General features: G+C 40.0%; 1 protein-coding gene across 1 annotated transcript in view; it reads right to left on the bottom strand.

Moving 5' to 3' along the window:
• Window positions 1–13756: 13756 nt before the first annotated feature.
• Window positions 13757–16808, bottom strand: part of LOC128667139 (proton channel OTOP2-like) — a 5537-nt gene continuing 2485 nt past the window's right edge. The window contains exons 2-6 of the mRNA XM_053722063.1: window positions 15757–15893; window positions 15401–15459; window positions 15157–15299; window positions 14164–15005; window positions 13757–13927 (exon numbers count right to left, since the gene is read on the bottom strand). Coding sequence (XP_053578038.1) covers window positions 13757–13927; window positions 14164–15005; window positions 15157–15299; window positions 15401–15459; window positions 15757–15893 — 1352 coding nt within the window. The remainder of the gene's footprint in view (window positions 13928–14163; window positions 15006–15156; window positions 15300–15400; window positions 15460–15756; window positions 15894–16808) is intronic.

Raw genomic sequence — 16808 nt, 5'->3', positions numbered from 1 at the left:
TGTATGGAGAGGTTACATGCTGCAGCATGTGAAGGTGTATGGAGAGGTTACATGATGCAGCATGTGAAGGTGTATGGAGAGGTTACATGGTGCAGAATGTGAAGGTGTATGGAGAGGTTACATGGTGCAGAATGTGAAGGTGTCTGGAGAGGTTACATGATGCAGAATGTGAAGGTGTATGGAGAGGTTACATGCTGCAGAATGTGAAGTTGTATGGAGATGTTACATAGTGCAGCATGTGAAGGTGTTTGGAAAGGTTACATGGTGCAGAATTTGAAGGTGTATGGAGAGGTTACATGGTGCAGAATGTGAAGGTGTATGGAGAGGTTACATGATGCAGAATGTGAAGGTGTATGGAGAGGTTACATGGTGCAGCATATGAAGGTGTTTGGAGAGGTTACATAGTGCAGAACGTTAAGGTGTATAGAGAAGTTACATGGTGCAGTATGTGAAGGTGTATGGAGAGGTTACATGGTGCAGAATGTGAAGGTGTTTGGAGAGGTTACATGGTGCAGAATGTGAAGGTGGATGGAGAGGTTACATGGTGCAGAATGTGAAGGTGTTTGGTGAGGTTACATGGTGCAGAATGTGAAGGTATCTGGAGAGGTTACATGATGCAGAATGTGAAGGTGTATGGAGAGGTTACATGGTGCAGAAAGTAAGGTGTATGGAGAGGTTACATGGTGCATAATGTGAAGGTGTATGGAGAGGTTACATGATGCAGAATGTGAAGGTGTATGGAGAGGTTACATGGTGCAGAATGTGAAGGTGTCTGGAGAGGTTACGTGATGCAGAAGGTGTATAGAGAGGTTACATGGTGCAGTATGTGAAGATGTATAGAGAGGTTACATTGTGCAGTATGTGAAGGTGTATAGAGAGGTTACATGGTGCAGTATGTGAAGGTGTATAGAGAGGTTACATGGTGCAGAATGTGAAGGTGTATGGAGAGGTTACATGGTGCAGAATGTGAAGTTGTATGGAGAGGTTACATGGTGCAGAAGGTGTATAGAGAGGTTACATGGTGCAGTATGTGAAGGTGTATAGAGAGGTTACATGGTGCAGAATGTGAAGGTGTATGGAGAGGTTACATGCTGCAGAATGTGAAGGTGTATGGAGAGATTACATGGTGCAGAATGTGAAGGTGTATAGAGAGGTTACATGGTGCAGAAGGTGTATAGAGAGGTTACATGCTGCAGAATGTGAAGGTGTATGGAGAGGTTACATGCTGCAGAATGTGAAGGTGTATAGAGAGGTTACATGGTGCAGAATGTGAAGGTGTATGGAGAGGTTACATGCTGCAGAATGTGAAGGTGTATGGAGAAGTTACATGGTGCAGAATTTGAAGGTGTATGGAGAGGTTACATGGTGCAGAATGTGAAGGTGTTTGGAGAGGTTACATGGTGCAGAACGTTAAGGTGAAAAGAGAGGTTACATGGTGCAGAATGTGAAGTTGTATGGAGAGGTTACATGGTGCAGAATGTGAAGTTGTATGGAGAGGTTACATGGTGTAGAATGTGAAGGTGTTTGGAGAGTTTGCATGGTGCAGAATGTGAAGGTGTATGGAGAGGTTACATGGTGCAGAATGTGAAGGTGTTTGGAGAGGTTACATTTTGCAGAATGTGAAGGTGTCTGGAGAGGTTACATGGTGCAGAACGTTAAGGTGAAAAGAGAGGTTACATGGTGCAGAATGTGAAGTTGTATGGAGAGGTTACATGGTGCAGAAAGTTAAGGTGAAAAGAGAGGTTACATGGTGCAGAATGTGAAGTTGTATGGAGAGGTTACATGGTGCAGAATGTGAAGTTGTATGGAGAGGTTACATGGTGTAGAATGTGAAGGTGTTTGGAGAGTTTACATGGTGCAGAATGTGAAGGTGTTTGGAGAGGTTACATGGTGCAGAATGTGAAGGTGTATGGAGAGGTTACATGGTGCAGAATGTGAAGGTATATAGAGAGGTTATATGGTGCAGAATTTGAAGGTGTATAGAGAGGTTACATGGTGCAGAATGTGAAGGTGTATGGAGAGGTTACATGCTGCAGCATGTGAAGGTGTATGGAGAGGTTACATGCTGCAGCATGTGAAGGTGTATGGAGAGGTTACATGGTGCAGAATGTGAAGGTATATAGAGAGGTTATATGGTGAGGAATTTGAAGGTGTATAGAGAGGTTACATGGTGCAGAATGTGAAGGTGTATGGAGAGGTTACATGCTGCAGCATGTGAAGGTGTATGGAGAGGTTACATGCTGCAGCATGTGAAGGTGTATGGAGAGGTTACATGGTTCAGAATGTGAAGGTGTATGGAGAGGTTACATGCTGCAGAATGTGAAGGTGTATGGAGAGGTTACATGGTGCAGAATGTGAAGGTGTATGGAGAGGTTACATGCTGCAGAATGTGAAGGTGTATGGAGAGGTTACATGATGCAGAATGTGAAGGTGTATGGAGAGGTTACATGGTGCAGAATGTGAAGGTGTATGGAGAGGTTACATGCTGCAGAATGTGAAGTTGTATGGAGATGTTACATGGTGCAGCATGTGAAGGTGTTTGAAGAGGTTACATGGTGCAGAATGTGAAGGTGTATGGAGAGGTTACATGCTGCAGAATGTGAAGTTGTATGGAGATGTTACATGCTGCAGAATGTGAAGTTGTATACAGATGTTACATGATGCAGTATGTGAAGGTGTATAGAGAGGATACATGGTGCAGCATGTGAAGGTGTTTGGAGAGGTTACATGGTGCAGAATGTGAAGGTGTATGGAGAGGTTACATGGTGCAGAATGTGAAGGTGTATAGAGAGGTTACATGCTGCAGAATGTGAAGTTGTATGGAGATGTTACATGATGCAGAATGTGAAGGTGTATGGAGAGGTTACATGATGCAGAATGTGAAGGTGTATGGAGAGGTTACATGCTGCAGAATGTGAAGTTGTATGGAGATGTTACATGGTGCAGAAGGTTTATAGAGAGGTTACATGGTGCAGAATGTGAAGGTGTATGGAGAGGTTTCATGGTGCAGAATGTAAAGGTGTATGGAGAGGTTACATGGTGTAGAATGTAAAAGTGTATGGAGAGGTTACATGGTGCAGAACGTGAAGGTGTATGGAGAGGTTACATGGTGCAGAATGTGAAGGTGTATGGAGAGGTTACATGGTGTAGAATGTGAAGGTGTATGGAGAGGTTACATGGTGCAGAATGTGAAGTTGTATGGAGAGGTTACATGGTGCAGAATGTGAAGGTGTCTGGAGAGGTTATATGGTGCAGAATGTGAAGGTGTATAGAGAGGTTACATGGTGCAGAATGTGAAGTTGTATGGAGAGGTTACATGGTGCAGAATGTGAAGGTGTATGGAGAGGTTACATGGTGTAGAATGTGAAGGTGTATGGAGAGGTTACGTGGTGTAGAATGTGAAGGTGTATGGAGAGGTTACATGGTGCAGAATGTGAAGGTGTATGGAGAGGTTACATGGTGCAGAATGTGAAGGTGTCTGGAGAGGTTACATGATGCAGAAGGTGTATAGAGAAGTTACATGGTGCAGTATGTGAAGGTGTATAGAGAGGTTACATGGTGCAGAACGTGAAGGTGTATGGAGAGGTTACATGGTGCAGAATGTGAAGGTGTATGGAGAGGTTACATGGTGCAGTATGTGAAGGTGTATAGAGAGGTTACATGGTGCAGAATGTGAAGGTGCACGGAGAAGTTACATGGTGCAGTATGTGAAGGTGTATAGAGAGGTTACATGGTGCAGAATGTGAAGGTGTATGGAGAGGTTACATGGTGCAGAACGTGAAGGCGTATGGAGAGGTTACATGGTGCAGAATGTGAAGGTGTATGGAGAGGTTACATGGTGCAGAACGTGAAGGTGTATGGAGAGGTTACATGGTGCAGAATGTGAAGGTGTATAGAGAGGTTATATGGTGCAGAATGTGAAGGTGTATGGAGAGGTTACATGGTGCAGAATTTGAAGGTGTTTGGAGAGGTTACATGGTGCAGAATGTGAAGGTGTATGGAGAGGTTACATGGTGTAGAATGTGAAGGTGTATGGAGAGGTTACATGTTGCAGAATGTGAAGGTGTATGGAGAGGTTACATGGTGCAGAATGTGAAGGTGTATGGAGAGGTTACATGGTGTAGAATGTGAAGGTGTATGGAGAGGTTACATGGTGCAGAATGTGAAGGTGTATGGAGAAGTTACATGGTGTAGAATGTGAAGGTGTATGGAGAGGTTATATGGTGCAGAATGTGAAGGTGTATGGAGAGGTTACATGGTGCAGAATGTGAAGTTGTATGGAGAGGTTACATGGTGCAGAATGTGAAGGTGTATGGAGAGGTTACATGGTGCAGAATATGAAGGTGTATGGAGATGTTACATGGTGCAGAATTTGAAGGTGTATGGAGATGTTACATGGTGCAGCATGTGAAGGTGTATGGAGAGGTTATATGGTGCAGAATGTGAAGGTGTATGGAGATGTTACATGGTGCAGAATGTGAAGGTGTATGGAGATGTTACATGGTGCAGCATGTGAAGGTGTATAAAGAGGTTATATGGTGCAGAATGTGAAGGTGTATGGAGATGTTACATGGTGCAGCATGTGAAGGTGTATGGAGAGGTTATATGGTGCAGAATGTGAAGGTGTATGGAGAGGTTACATGGTGCAGAATGTGAAGTTGTATGGAGAGGTTACATGGTGCAGAATGTCAAGGTGTATGGAGAGGTTACATGGTGTAGAACGTGAAGGTGTATGGAGAGGTTACATGGTGCAGAATGTGAACTTGTATGGAGAGGTTACATGGTGCAGAATGTGAAGGTGTATGGAGAGTTTACATGGTGTAGAATGTGAAGGTGTATGGAGAGGTTACATGGTGCAGAATGTGAAGGTGTATGGAGAGGTTACATGGTGTAGAATGTGAAGGTGTATGGAGAGGTTACATGGTGCAGAATGTGAAGGTGTATGGAGAGGTTACATGGTGCAGAACGTGAAGGTGTATGGAGAGGTTACATGGTGCAGAATGTGAAGGTGTATGGAGAGGTTACATGGTGCAGAATGTGACGTTGTATGGAGAGGTTACATGGTGCAGAATGTGAAGGTGTATAGAGAGGTTACATGGTGCAGAATGTGAAGGTGTATGGAGAGGTTACATGGTGCAGAATGTGAAGGTGTATGGAGAGGTTACATGGTGCAGAATGTGAAGTTGTATGGAGATGTTACATGCTGCAGAATGTGAAGTTGTATGGAGATGTTACATGATGCAGTATGTGAAGGTGTATAGAGAGGATACATGGTGCAGCATGTGAAGGTGTTTGGAGAGGTTACATGGTGCAGAATGTGAAGGTGTATGGAGAGGTTACATGGTGCAGAATGTGAAGGTGTATAGAGAGGTTACATGCTGCAGAATGTGAAGTTGTATGGAGATGTTACATGATGCAGAATGTGAAGGTGTATGGAGAGGTTACATGATGCAGAATGTGAAGGTGTATGGAGAGGTTACATGCTGCAGAATGTGAAGTTGTATGGAGATGTTACATGGTGCAGAAGGTTTATAGAGAGGTTACATGGTGCAGAATGTGAAGGTGTATGGAGAGGTTTCATGGTGCAGAATGTAAAGGTGTATGGAGAGGTTACATGGTGTAGAATGTAAAAGTGTATGGAGAGGTTACATGGTGCAGAACGTGAAGGTGTATGGAGAGGTTACATGGTGCAGAATGTGAAGGTGTATGGAGAGGTTACATGGTGTAGAATGTGAAGGTGTATGGAGAGGTTACATGGTGCAGAATGTGAAGTTGTATGGAGAGGTTACATGGTGCAGAATGTGAAGGTGTCTGGAGAGGTTATATGGTGCAGAATGTGAAGGTGTATAGAGAGGTTACATGGTGCAGAATGTGAAGTTGTATGGAGAGGTTACATGGTGCAGAATGTGAAGGTGTATGGAGAGGTTACATGGTGTAGAATGTGAAGGTGTATGGAGAGGTTACGTGGTGTAGAATGTGAAGGTGTATGGAGAGGTTACATGGTGCAGAATGTGAAGGTGTATGGAGAGGTTACATGGTGCAGAATGTGAAGGTGTCTGGAGAGGTTACATGATGCAGAAGGTGTATAGAGAAGTTACATGGTGCAGTATGTGAAGGTGTATAGAGAGGTTACATGGTGCAGAACGTGAAGGTGTATGGAGAGGTTACATGGTGCAGAATGTGAAGGTGTATGGAGAGGTTACATGGTGCAGTATGTGAAGGTGTATAGAGAGGTTACATGGTGCAGAATGTGAAGGTGCACGGAGAAGTTACATGGTGCAGTATGTGAAGGTGTATAGAGAGGTTACATGGTGCAGAATGTGAAGGTGTATGGAGAGGTTACATGGTGCAGAACGTGAAGGCGTATGGAGAGGTTACATGGTGCAGAATGTGAAGGTGTATGGAGAGGTTACATGGTGCAGAACGTGAAGGTGTATGGAGAGGTTACATGGTGCAGAATGTGAAGGTGTATAGAGAGGTTATATGGTGCAGAATGTGAAGGTGTATGGAGAGGTTACATGGTGCAGAATTTGAAGGTGTATGGAGAGGTTACATGGTGCAGAATGTGAAGGTGTATGGAGAGGTTACATGGTGTAGAATGTGAAGGTGTATGGAGAGGTTACATGTTGCAGAATGTGAAGGTGTATGGAGAGGTTACATGGTGCAGAATGTGAAGGTGTATGGAGAGGTTACATGGTGTAGAATGTGAAGGTGTATGGAGAGGTTACATGGTGCAGAATGTGAAGGTGTATGGAGAAGTTACATGGTGTAGAATGTGAAGGTGTATGGAGAGGTTATATGGTGCAGAATGTGAAGGTGTATGGAGAGGTTACATGGTGCAGAATGTGAAGTTGTATGGAGAGGTTACATGGTGCAGAATGTGAAGGTGTATGGAGAGGTTACATGGTGCAGAATGTGAAGGTGTATGGAGATGTTACATGGTGCAGAATGTGAAGGTGTATGGAGATGTTACATGGTGCAGCATGTGAAGGTGTATGGAGAGGTTATATGGTGCAGAATGTGAAGGTGTATGGAGATGTTACATGGTGCAGAATGTGAAGGTGTATGGAGATGTTACATGGTGCAGCATGTGAAGGTGTATAAAGAGGTTATATGGTGCAGAATGTGAAGGTGTATGGAGATGTTACATGGTGCAGCATGTGAAGGTGTATGGAGAGGTTATATGGTGCAGAATGTGAAGGTGTATGGAGAGGTTACATGGTGCAGAATGTGAAGTTGTATGGAGAGGTTACATGGTGCAGAATGTCAAGGTGTATGGAGAGGTTACATGGTGTAGAACGTGAAGGTGTATGGAGAGGTTACATGGTGCAGAATGTGAACTTGTATGGAGAGGTTACATGGTGCAGAATGTGAAGGTGTATGGAGAGTTTACATGGTGTAGAATGTGAAGGTGTATGGAGAGGTTACATGGTGCAGAATGTGAAGGTGTATGGAGAGGTTACATGGTGTAGAATGTGAAGGTGTATGGAGAGGTTACATGGTGCAGAATGTGAAGGTGTATGGAGAGGTTACATGGTGCAGAACGTGAAGGTGTATGGAGAGGTTACATGGTGCAGAATGTGAAGGTGTATGGAGAGGTTACATGGTGCAGAATGTGACGTTGTATGGAGAGGTTACATGGTGCAGAATGTGAAGGTGTATAGAGAGGTTACATGGTGCAGAATGTGAAGGTGTATGGAGAGGTTACATGGTGCAGAATGTGAAGGTGTATGGAGAGGTTACATGGTGCAGAATGTGACGTTGTATGGAGAGGTTACATGGTGCAGAATGTGAAGGTGTATGGAGAGGTTACATGGTGCAGTATGAGAAGTTGTATGGAGAGGTTACATGGTGCAGTATGAGAAGTGTTATGTTATGGAGAGGTTACATGGTGCAATAGGAGGAGACATGGTGTGGTGTCATGAGGAGAAATATGATAAATTCTAAGGAGAGGTTATAAGGAAAATTATAAGGACTTACAGGGAATATTATTTGAGGCAATATGAGAAACAATAGGGTCACCTCAATCAGGAAAATAAATGTCACTTTTATTAGTGTCACTTGCTTAGCATGTGTTTAATTCCCACACATAAGGGTTACACAAATAGCTAAGGTTGTACTTGATTGCTGAAAAAATGGCAGCTCCTGAACACGATGCTGCCAGTGACTGGTGGTTGTGGATGCTGCTCCTAATTGGCTCACAAGCCATGGCCGGTGATTGGTGGCTGCAAGTGATGCTCTTCCTTGGCTCAAAGGCATTTCTTACTAAAAGAAACAAAAACGGTTGTGCCCAAGTGGTGTTAAACCTAAGTTGCAATGTGCTGTGGCAGTTTAGCAGGACATCAGCTATGAGTTTAACCTGTTTGTAGGATTTACTGTATATATGCAGTAAGCAAGGGACACAAGTACAAATATGGCATTGGCTAAAAAAAAATTTAATAATAATAATTTATTAGCATTAAAATGCTGTTGTTTTTTGTGCATTTTGAGTATTTATGTGAAGAGATTATTTGTGCAAATAAAAATAATCAAAAGGGAGGGGTTTAAGTTTAAAAAGGGAAGTAATTTGTGGGTGGTGTTTGATAAAATAAATAAGTAGTTATAGACAGAAGATATTTCAGAGAATTATTACATGCAGCATTAATTATATTAGGTAGGGAGTGGTCACAGGACACGAAACAGGATGTTGTCAGTGCAGTGCATGCATTATACAGATTCTCAGGCATTAAAGGGACATTAAACACTAAATTTTTCTTTGCATAACTATTTTGTAGATGATCCATTTATATAGCCCTGTTTGTGTAAAGGGTCTTTTCTTATGCAAAGGAAGAGGGAGAGTGGAGTGTCTGCTATTTCCCACTTGCAGTGGGTGTTCCAGTAACCTTTTTAACAGAGCTAAACTGAAAGCTTCTAAGTAAGTTATTAAATGGTTTTATACTGGATTTTTATATCAGTATCTGTGCATATTTAAACAGCCAATAGGATTTCAGTAGCTCTCATCCTATTGGCTGATTTGAATTTAAAGAATCAAATCAGCCAATAGGAATGCAAGGGATGCCATATTTAAACGCGTACCTTGAATTCACTATTCAGTGTACTGCGGTGATCGTACAAAGAGGATCCTCAACGCTCCATGGCTCCGCGGTAGCTGGTCCTGCTCCTCGCTCATCTCCGCTCCAGCTTGGTCCTGGATGAAGAAGGAAGCGGTCCCCACTTGGAAGAAGATGTTGATTTCTTGGAAGAAGTCTTCACCGCCTGGAACAGGACCTTCTCCGCTGGATTTCAGTAACGGTGAGTACCTATTTGGGGGTTAGAGTTAGGATTTTTTTTATTTTTTGGGCTTGTTTTTTTTTTTAGATTAGGGATTTTAAGGGCAGTAAAAGAGCTGAATGCCTTTTTAAGGGCAATTCCCATACAAATGCCCCTTTAGGGGCAATGGGTAGTTTAGGATTTTTTAGTGTTAGGTTTTTTTATTTTGGGGGGTTTGTTGGTTGGTGGGTTTTACTGTTATTTTACTGTTATTTCTTATTTGTCCCTGCCTACGACACGCCACCCCTCTTGTAGCGAGTCCTTCCGCAATACACAGATTGGTCAATACATACAACTTAAGCTCCCCTTACCTCCAGTCCCAGAAATCCTGGGAAGTATGATATAGTCCCCTAACCAATGCGTATGGGATATATGGGGTGTTTAATGAAGCATAGGCTCTTAACCCTTGCTTGCAGGAGATAGGCATTGGTTAACTGAACTGCTGGCCTCTATCATGTTCCTATGAGAAACCAGCTTAACTGAACTGTACAACTGTATAGCTACTTTTGAAAGACAGGGGTGCTTAATGAAATGTTGCTCCCCAGACCCTGCTTACCAGAGGTAGGTATTGGCTTATCTTCACAATCACACACTGGTGGTGGAGATATGTATTGAGATATAGACTCAAACCCCTGTTTGTATGTGAGATAGGAAATGTAGTCTCTAACCTTTGCTTATTTGAAGTATTGTGAAGTTACATGAGGGGTATTTGCACAGGGTCTGTCACCCATAAACCCCAGAGATGAGGAAAGTTGTTCAAATGGTTGTTGCTTTACCCCCACATACCCCAAGAATCATGAGCAACTGGATCTTGAGGCCTCAATTTGAAATATTTGTAACCTCCAATTATGTGGGATTTAGATAGAGTGTATCATTTAAAAAAAAATCCAATTTACTTATTTACTTCAATTATCAAATGTATCCTTTGTTGGCAAGCATACCTAGATAAGCTCAGTAATCTGCATTTACAGTATCTGAAACATTATATGGTAGTAGCTTTGCATGAATGCTTTTAATGTACAGGTTTTGCAAACATTTCTGTAATTCAGTGCTCAAAAATGTATAATTATCAATTAACCTATATAAAATTGGAAAGATTTTGGGTTTTTTTAGCTGTAGCTCAATTTGAATTATCTAAGAAATATGTTTGGTTACTGGTCCCTTTAATATCAAAATGAAAAGTTGAGTTTTCCTGTGGAACTGTCAAATGTAATATATTTTCCTTATTGAGTTTTGCTTATTGATGGGAACTCTGTGTGAAATTGGAGAACAACTTTATATATTCAACTACTTCTAGTATCTACTACATAGGTAAACATATTTGCATATTTAATATAATTCTTTTTATTTGTTTTTGTTTTTTTGCAGGTGTGTTCAACTTCCCTCAGAGAATGTGTCTTTGGGTGTTGCATATCTATTTCAAGAGTTTGGTGTGTCTCTGCATTTGATTGGCTACAGTGCTCGTAACCTTCAGGAAGGGTGACTTTCTTCAGCTATTTTTCTTAATTCATCAAGAGTAATTGTTAGTTTTCATGTGATCAAACCCTTAGCTTGAAAGTCCTGGGAGGAAATATTTTAGGAGATTTTCTTTCTAATAATTACAGCCTATATTGCCCAAGTAACCCAGTAAAATCCTAATCTATTAACGCTGCCAATACTGAACTAAGCTTTATTTATTACATGTGTGGGTGACGTACTTCCAATGAAGTATTTCTTAAAAAAAAACAAAAAGATTACTGTAATGCCAAGTGATTAATGACTGATAAGAATAAGATTCATGTGAAATATCCCTTTTTTCCTGTTAAACCACCTCTCTTTAATCAGGTCTGTTTCCAGACAGATTGCAGTAAGTGTTCCTCATTCTCCGTCTGTATTTATTTTTCTGTGTTTATCATTTCCATGAAGTACCGGTGTGCTACTTATCTCATATGATACAGGAAGGATTGTGCAGTGACCCTCTCATTCCAGGGAGTTTACAGTAATTTAGAAAAGACAAAACTGCAGTTAGGTCTTTAATTTATGTATAAATGTATACATGCAATTACATTAGATAAATTATATTTTTAAAGTGCATTCTATTGATGTGTGCATTTCCTGAAGCACTAAAGTAGCACTAAAGAATGGTATATTTGTATTCACAATTTAATTACATGGGGTACCAACTTCACACAGCTATTTCCTGGGGCTTATTCATGGGAGATGTTTATTAAAGTGACAGTGAGCCGATATTAAAACTTAAAGAGGCATTAAACACTTTGAGATAGCATTATAAAATGATAAATCACACATAGAAAGAGAAGTCTGCAATATTCTTTCATTATTTATTTTGTCCCCCTTTTCTGTAATTCCATTCTGAAATTGTGAGCTTTCAGTTCCTGTTAGAAATGGAAGAGCAGGAAACTTATATTTCACCCAGCCATTGGCCTATTTATAACTGTCCCTAATTGGCTACAGCAGACAACAGGGCACATCCCATTGTTTTATAAATACTAAAATGTTACACTTATTTTTTCAATATTTAAAAAGCTAATGAAACTTTAGAAATACATTTACATGCTATTCTCAGACTAATCTTTACTTTGAATGCATCATTCTTTATCACACTTATTTTGCATTTATTATACATTACTTCCTGTCACAGACCAACACGAGGGCTGGAGTCCCTACAGTAAGGCAAGGAAACAGTTTTTCTTTTGAAGTGTTTCTCGGAGACATCTTATCTAGCTTGTATCAGTATATTATCATGATGCAAAAATCATGTGACAATCAAACCTAAGTTCTGCTGTGTCTTCTTGCTTATCTAGCTGTAGGCAGTGGCTACACTGAGACATGCTCATTTGGCAAGAAAACAAGTAAGTTATTTGCAGTTTTTAACATAATCTGGTTATTTTTATATTTACTTTGATGTAACATATTTTTTCCACTAAAGAATTTATCTTGCCAACTATTTGTATGTGAAGTTTGCTCAAAGTTCACAATACACTTATTTAACTGACAGAAAATTAATATATATCAACCTAGAGACAAAAACAAGTTAAATTGTAGTGAAAACATTTAAGTCTAATTTGTATTTGCTGCAAATTGAGACTTTATATCAGTCCCAAGTGTTCTTCTGTTAAGTTCACTATCCCCTCTGTAATCCTGTATCCCAGAGAGCCTCATTACTTTCTATGGAAGACATTTCTCACCTCTCTGGGACTTCCAGGTTCCATCATTTTTCTTATAGAATTTAGTGAGTTCAGCCACTGTGAAGTCTAAACTATAATTTCTCTACAAACTAGAGAATCTTTGATTATTAGGCACATAGAATGTAATGAAGCCCTCTGAAAAATGAAGCTGTCAGTTTTATTTAAATACAAAATGCACTTTCAATTGTAAAATATACACATACATATACCATACATATACAAAGTATTACCCTATATTAAATTTAGACAGAAGCTGTCAAAGCATAATTAGAATTTGTAAAATCCCAATCATAAATACACGGCTAAACACAGAATCTTTATGCATTAAAATACAAAATAGAAACATATATACACATGGAGAAAGTTTCAGCAAATGATATGTCATGCACTCAATCACATAAGTGCGACCATTTTCCTATTAATGTTATCCTGAGATGTGTTACTTTAAGACTCAGGCAAACACATATTTGATTGATTCCATTGCCCTTCCTTTTTCCACTTCTGATATTCTCTTGTCTATAAGTGCACACTCACTCTTTTAAAAAGCTGTTTTCCAGTCAGCAACACATATACAGAATATACAGTATTCAGTTTGCAGGACCGGGAGATAAAATACAAATCTATGAAGGCTCAGGCATATGATGCACACATGAACATACTCACACTCATACGCTCAGACATCCATTTATACAATAACATTCATGCATTTCTCATCATATCTACAAACTTCATTTGGCCTTTACAGCTCAGTTTTAGCCCATAAAATTATGCTTGTGCACAAACCATAAGGAACATGGTAAAATTGTTGGCACTGTGCATAATACACAATATGAACATACAGTTGTGCAGATACATCATTTAGTGTGGGACAAAGCTTGATTCACATGCCAAGCTCCCTCAACCCACAAAATTGTACACCAATTGTAAGTGCAATTTCTTTAAATATATACTTTTATAAAAATACACCTTGTGATGATCTCACAAATTATATGATGGGGTTATAATGAGGTAACAAAACATCCTTCATGTGGTTCCAAGTTTTCATTAATCCAGGAAGTGTCCCTGAGAATGTCTATTTTCCCCAATGTTCTCATTTCCAGGATCATAATTATATTCTCCTACATTCCTTGTTTCTCTTTAAGGTTTCGTTATCTGTAGCTTCTCATTTTTAGCTACAATCCTTCATAGTCCTTTCATAGTTTTTTATCGCTCCTTATTTAGAAAGCATTCACTCTCCAACTGGTCTATGTCAGTTGCTCCTAGGACATTCTAAACACCTCTAGGAGACTTGCAGCTGAGTGCATGCGGTAGAAGATGCCAAATGGAAGGCAAATGTTGGTTATTATCGACCATATCTGAATTCCATAGAAATTTAACTCCAGATTATTTTTCAACTGTGGTCGAGCACCAAATGCTGGCATGAGCCAAAGCTGTGGAGAGAAGAGACATCAATGTAAGTATTTAATATTAGAATCTTGAATAGTGATAAGTGAATAGTATAGGATATAACAACCTTGGGAGATATTTATGCCTAGTAATGAAAGGAAAAGAAAAACATGACAAGCAATATCATTAAGTTTGATTTTACTGTTACTCTGGATAAGTAGTATATTTAAAGTGTTACTATGCAAAATTGCAGAATGGATGCAGGAACCCCAAAACTTACAATGATATTACACAAGAGCAGAAAGAGGGAGATCTCCTGAACCAGTCTTCTCTTGAGATTTTGCTTTGGATGTGTTTCCTGATTGTCATTAACCACATGATCTGGGCCCGGCATTGAGAATGCTAGTGAAAGATTGTCAGGCAATGAAGATGTCACAGCTACATTGGCAAAAGCCAAACCTTTTTCTGGCTCTAAGGCTTCATCCTTGAAGGGCTCCCTGTGCAGCCCCTCAATAATGAAGGTGTTCTGCACAGTGTGTTGCACAATCATGAGCAGAGAGTATACCAAGTTCAAGCAGTTAAGCAGTTTGCCAGGAGTGGTGCTCACCATTGCTACTATGGTGTAGTAGGCAATGCAGTACTGACCTAGAGCAGCCCCAAGAAGAAGGGCCACATCCAAAGTCCTTGTAGGATTCTTGTGGACATCTATATCTCTCTTGTCAAATCTGTAGATAATAGAACCAGCAAGGGAGGCCATAGACATTAGACTGAGCGTTACAATGTTAAAAGAGTAGAACATGATATGAGCCTTTTGTGCACGTTCTGGACTGTTGACCTTGATCTTGTAGAGAACAAGAGTGATAACACCACCGAGCACCACCACTACACCAAGCAGGAGACCCACAAAGATACTCTTGAAACAAAAGCAGGGGCTAAGTCGGCTATGAGGTGGCACATGATCATCCATTACGCGGCCCACGTTCTTCCACATGACATAAGTCATGGCTGAGGCAAAGAGGCTGTACTCTATGTTAAAGGGATACAGGTAATAATAGCCCTCCTGGAAGATATGACACAGACGATTACTGCATTGACATGTGTGTTTATGCACTCCACTAACACCTAGAGGGAGCAAGAAAAAGTACATTATTGACTGAATGGTGCAAGAATTTACAGGAGCAAAAGTTTACAATTTTATCCCCTTACATATAAATAGTAAGAGCTAAATATTACAATTTCTTCCCCTTATATACAAATAGTTAAAGCCACATACCTTTACTGTCATCAGATCCATGCAAGGCATTATGAAGGTCAGGGTAATCATCTTCCAGGTCAGAGGTTTGATGGACAGACTCATCAGTCACAGCCGCCATCCATATGCTAAGGTTTGTGATCAGTATTAGCATTAGTCCATACCTAAAATAATAAAAAAAAAAAATGATCTGCAGCTATCACATGGCACAAACATGAACAATACTCTATAGATACCCTGGACAGCTGATATAGACATGCCTTACCTGGAGATGTTGGTATGAATCTGCACACAGTGTTTGCTGGAGACCCAGAGGAAATATGTCTGTAAAACAGAAACCAAAGATTAAATATGGAGAGATGTATTATTTAGTGCTGGGTACATGATGAATCATAACATAATGACACTGATTTGTGGTAAAAATAAAAAAAGAAACAGAAAGATTAAAACAGAATAAACAAAACAATTTATGCAGGAGGGCCCTGTCCAAAGAGCTTACAATCTGCAGGAGATGATGATAAAGACAAAACATAGAGAAGATACAGTTGAAACGTCACTGTTATGGATATAGAAGTATGAACATCTATATATTTATGTATATTGTGTGTTAAAGACTCTCACCTGAAGGATGATAAATGCGCTCTGCACCATTGGATGGATGAGTTTGATTGAAGACTCACACTCAATGTAGCTGATGTAATATCCAATCTTAAATACATCTAGAACCAGGCTGCAGATCCCAAAGAACACAAGTCCGCCTGTTACAAGTGAAAAAGGTATCATCTGTAAATGTATGGCTCCATCTTTTATAACCTTATCATAGAATACCTAGTGATGGTGTAGGTAATGTAGATTAACTTTCATGACATTGTCTACTTTATTGTAGATGTAATCTATCCGCTTGTGCACAGGATTGCATCAGACTTAGCTGACCTTCAGTGAAAGTTTTACCTCAGCCAATCCTGGCACTTATATAAGAACCTAGAATTCAATATTGCTTCACATATCTATATATTTATTAGGAGGACATTGTACTAAATTGTAATTGTAATAAAATTTAGGCCTAGATTACGAGTGTAGCACAATATTGCGCTTACGCAAGCGCAATATTGACGCTAAACTCCGTAATACCCGCGCACGTAAATGTGCGCTGATATTACAGAGGTCTGACCTCTGGTTAATGATTTCTAGCATTAAGTGTAAAAATGAGCTAGCAGTAACATTAATCAGGCACTTGCAATGGTTGGTTATTTAACATTTGCTGGTAAAGGGACAAATTTGCCTCTTTACCAGCGAACGTTAAGATAGTGCTTCACTTGTAATCTAGCCCTTACAAGAGAATGAAAAAAAATGTAAAGTAACAGCTATTTAAATTGAAACTAATACAACTGAATCATTTGCTTTCTTACAAATATCCATTAGCTTATAGGCACTTCCTGCTAATGCTCATTGGTTCATAGTATGACCAAATATTGGGCTAGACTACAAGTGTAGCACAACCGATAGTAGGGATGTGCATTAGTTTTGTTACGAATGCATCGAAAAATCGGCTTTTTGCTTTTGCAAAACAAAAATCTGAATGAATGCACAAAGTTAATTAATGAAAACAAAAAATACTGATGAATATTATCAGTATTTATTTGTTTCCTTTCATTTTTTATGGGGTTAATACT

Source organism: Bombina bombina, chromosome 1 (assembly GCF_027579735.1).
Source record: "Bombina bombina isolate aBomBom1 chromosome 1, aBomBom1.pri, whole genome shotgun sequence".
NCBI lineage: Eukaryota > Metazoa > Chordata > Amphibia > Anura > Bombinatoridae > Bombina > Bombina bombina.
This window is presented reverse-complemented; position numbering and strand designations above follow the sequence as displayed.